The sequence below is a fragment of the Ursus maritimus genome, unplaced genomic scaffold (genome assembly GCF_017311325.1).
Source record: "Ursus maritimus isolate PB19 unplaced genomic scaffold, ASM1731132v1 scaffold_2, whole genome shotgun sequence".
Lineage (NCBI taxonomy): Eukaryota > Metazoa > Chordata > Mammalia > Carnivora > Ursidae > Ursus > Ursus maritimus.
The window spans coordinates 6,644,545-6,646,917 of NW_024424452.1; the positions used below are offsets into that span (position 1 = coordinate 6,644,545).

Below are 2,373 nucleotides of genomic sequence, written 5' to 3' on the forward strand. Positions count from 1 at the left end.
GACACCTGAAATTTTGATAGAAATGGGCAAGTTGGGCCTGCCGGAACCACAAAAGTAGAGACTAAAAAAGCACAGTGTGTTTGGTAGAATGGTGAATTTCAGATGGACTGGAGTCAAATGGCCAGTAACTGTGGGGCCAGGACTAGCAGCCAGCGGGTAGGACTTTCTGTGTAATGTTCTTTCAAGCTCTACCATACCCCTTGCAGCCTGCCTAGGTTTTCAGCTGAGATATTGCTGCAGGCACTCCTGATGCAAGTACCTAGAGTATGGAACCCCACCCAGCAGCATCCAAGGCCAAGAGTGGGATGGCTTCGAGGATAATCAAGTCTGTCTCCAGAGCTAGATTCAACCCAGAATGTGGAGATGATGGTTGAGGAAGTAGGAAGTAGTGGAGGAGTTTAGAAATTGCGATGCATGAGAGTTAAGGATTTTGAGGAACTGGGGGTGTCTAGGGCTCTCAGAGGGCATCCCTTTGGCACAGGCTATCAGCACAGGCCATAGATTCCTATGAGTTCACCTTTTTCACATGAACCCTCTCCAGAAGGTCTGCAGATAAAGATAATTTGCATCTGTTTATGTGGTTCTGTCTTTAGGGGAGAGTTTATGCCCCTCAGTAGTCTGTGTGTGGGGGCCAAGAAGGGGCTTGCAAATTACTTATGGAGTAATGAGAGAACTCCCTGGCCATGGTGACCCAAACCAATGAGGTCTGTGTTCTTCCAGCCTTCTGTATGTGGAGCCTGTCCCTGGTTCATCCCATTCTCAGCACAGAAGCCCTGAGAGGGGTCTTTGCTGTCATAGCCCACAGGATAAAGCCTTCACTCCAAATAGTTTTCTTAGCGCTCCCTTCATGTCTTTGTTCCTCAGGCAGTAGATGAAGGGGTTCAGTATGGGTGTGACCACCATATACATCACTGAAGCCAATGATTCCTTGTCAGCTGAGTGGGAGGATGAGGGATTCAGGTAGACCCCTGTGATGGTCCCATAGAAGAGGAGGACTACAGTGAGGTGAGAGCCACAAGTGGAAAAGGCCTTTTGTTTGCCCCGGGCAGATGGGATCTTGAGCACAGCAGACACAATGTGAGAAAGGGGATGAGGACAATCAAGCCTCCCACCAGCAGAATCATGAGCTGGTTGAGCTGGGTGTTAGAACAGGAGAGCTGGAGCAGGGGAATGAGGTCACAAAAGAAGTAAGGGATGACGTTGCTGGCACAGAACTCCAGGCGAGCCATGAGGACAGTGTGTAGGAGGGAGTGGAGGCTGGCAATGAGCCAGGAGCTCCCCAGCATCAGGGCACAGATTTGCAGACTCATCATGGTGGAGTAGCGTAGGGGGTGACAGATGGCCACATAGCGGTCATAAGCCATTGCTGTCAGGAGGAAGTTGTCCATGTTGGCAAGCAAAATGCAGAAGTAGATCTGGGTTAGGCAGCCGCCATAGGAAATGGACCGAGTCTGCATCTGGATGTTCACAAGCATCTTGGGGACTGTGGCAGAGATGAAGCAAAAATCCACCAGAGAAAGGTTGCTGAGGAAGAAGTACATGGGCGTGTGGAGGTGGGAATTTGAGCCAATGGCCAGGATGATGAGCAAGTTCCCTGCTGCCCCGAGCAAGTACATGACAAGGAAGAGCCCAAAGATCAGCTCCTGCCTTTCAGGCTGGCTGGAGAGCCCTAGAAGGATGAACTCAGAGGCACTCGTGTGGTTTTCTCCCTCCATGATCGGTCCTGCTGGGAGATCCAGACCAGGCACAGGCTATAGGGAATAGGGGGTGGCACCCATGCCTCCTTTCTTCCCTCATACAACCCCTCAACTCACATCTGGCTAACTCATCTCTCTGTTTGTTTGGTATGAACTCCAAAGAAGGCTCTCCATCTACCAAAGGAGAAGCTTCAACCAGGGAGTCTTATGGCCCCAACAGACCCCAAAGTCAGGGTTTTAATTATTTCACTACCAAAATGCTGCTGATCCCAAACCTGCAAAGCCCCATCTGCCATCCCTCTAAGGAGAATCCTTGTGACATATGGCCAGGTACTCAGTGGTGCTAACAAAGAGTGCTTAGGGTGTTTTGCCCCCCAGACTTCTGTTGTACTTTCATTCTTTGATTTGAGCAACTGATGTTATCTCACTATTAACTAAAGAACCATAGAAATATAGTTTCTTCTTACTCCCAATAAGATAGCCACTGGAAGCCCCTTTCTCTACAGAATTCTGGAACCACAATGGCACATATATAGAACCAGAGGGTATTATTTGTACATATCCTCCTTCCCCCTCAAATACTTGGTCTCCCTTTGTTCCCCTAGTCACATATGGCCCAGGGCTTAGGGTGCCCCGGCTGCCAATTGTCACAGGCCCGGGGTCACCTTGGGTCCTG

The 2,373-nt window shown here is 49.8% G+C and overlaps 1 protein-coding gene across 1 annotated transcript; it reads right to left on the reverse strand.

The window, feature by feature from the left end:
- Positions 1–267: 267 nt before the first annotated feature.
- Positions 268–2,110, reverse strand: LOC103669995 (olfactory receptor 1F12-like). Its single transcript, XM_008698382.2, is given in 2 exon segments — positions 268–1,079; positions 1,082–2,110. Coding segments are annotated over 2 exon segments (921 nt in total). The 5' UTR covers positions 1,716–2,110; the 3' UTR covers positions 268–792.
- Positions 2,111–2,373: the final 263 nt, after the last annotated feature.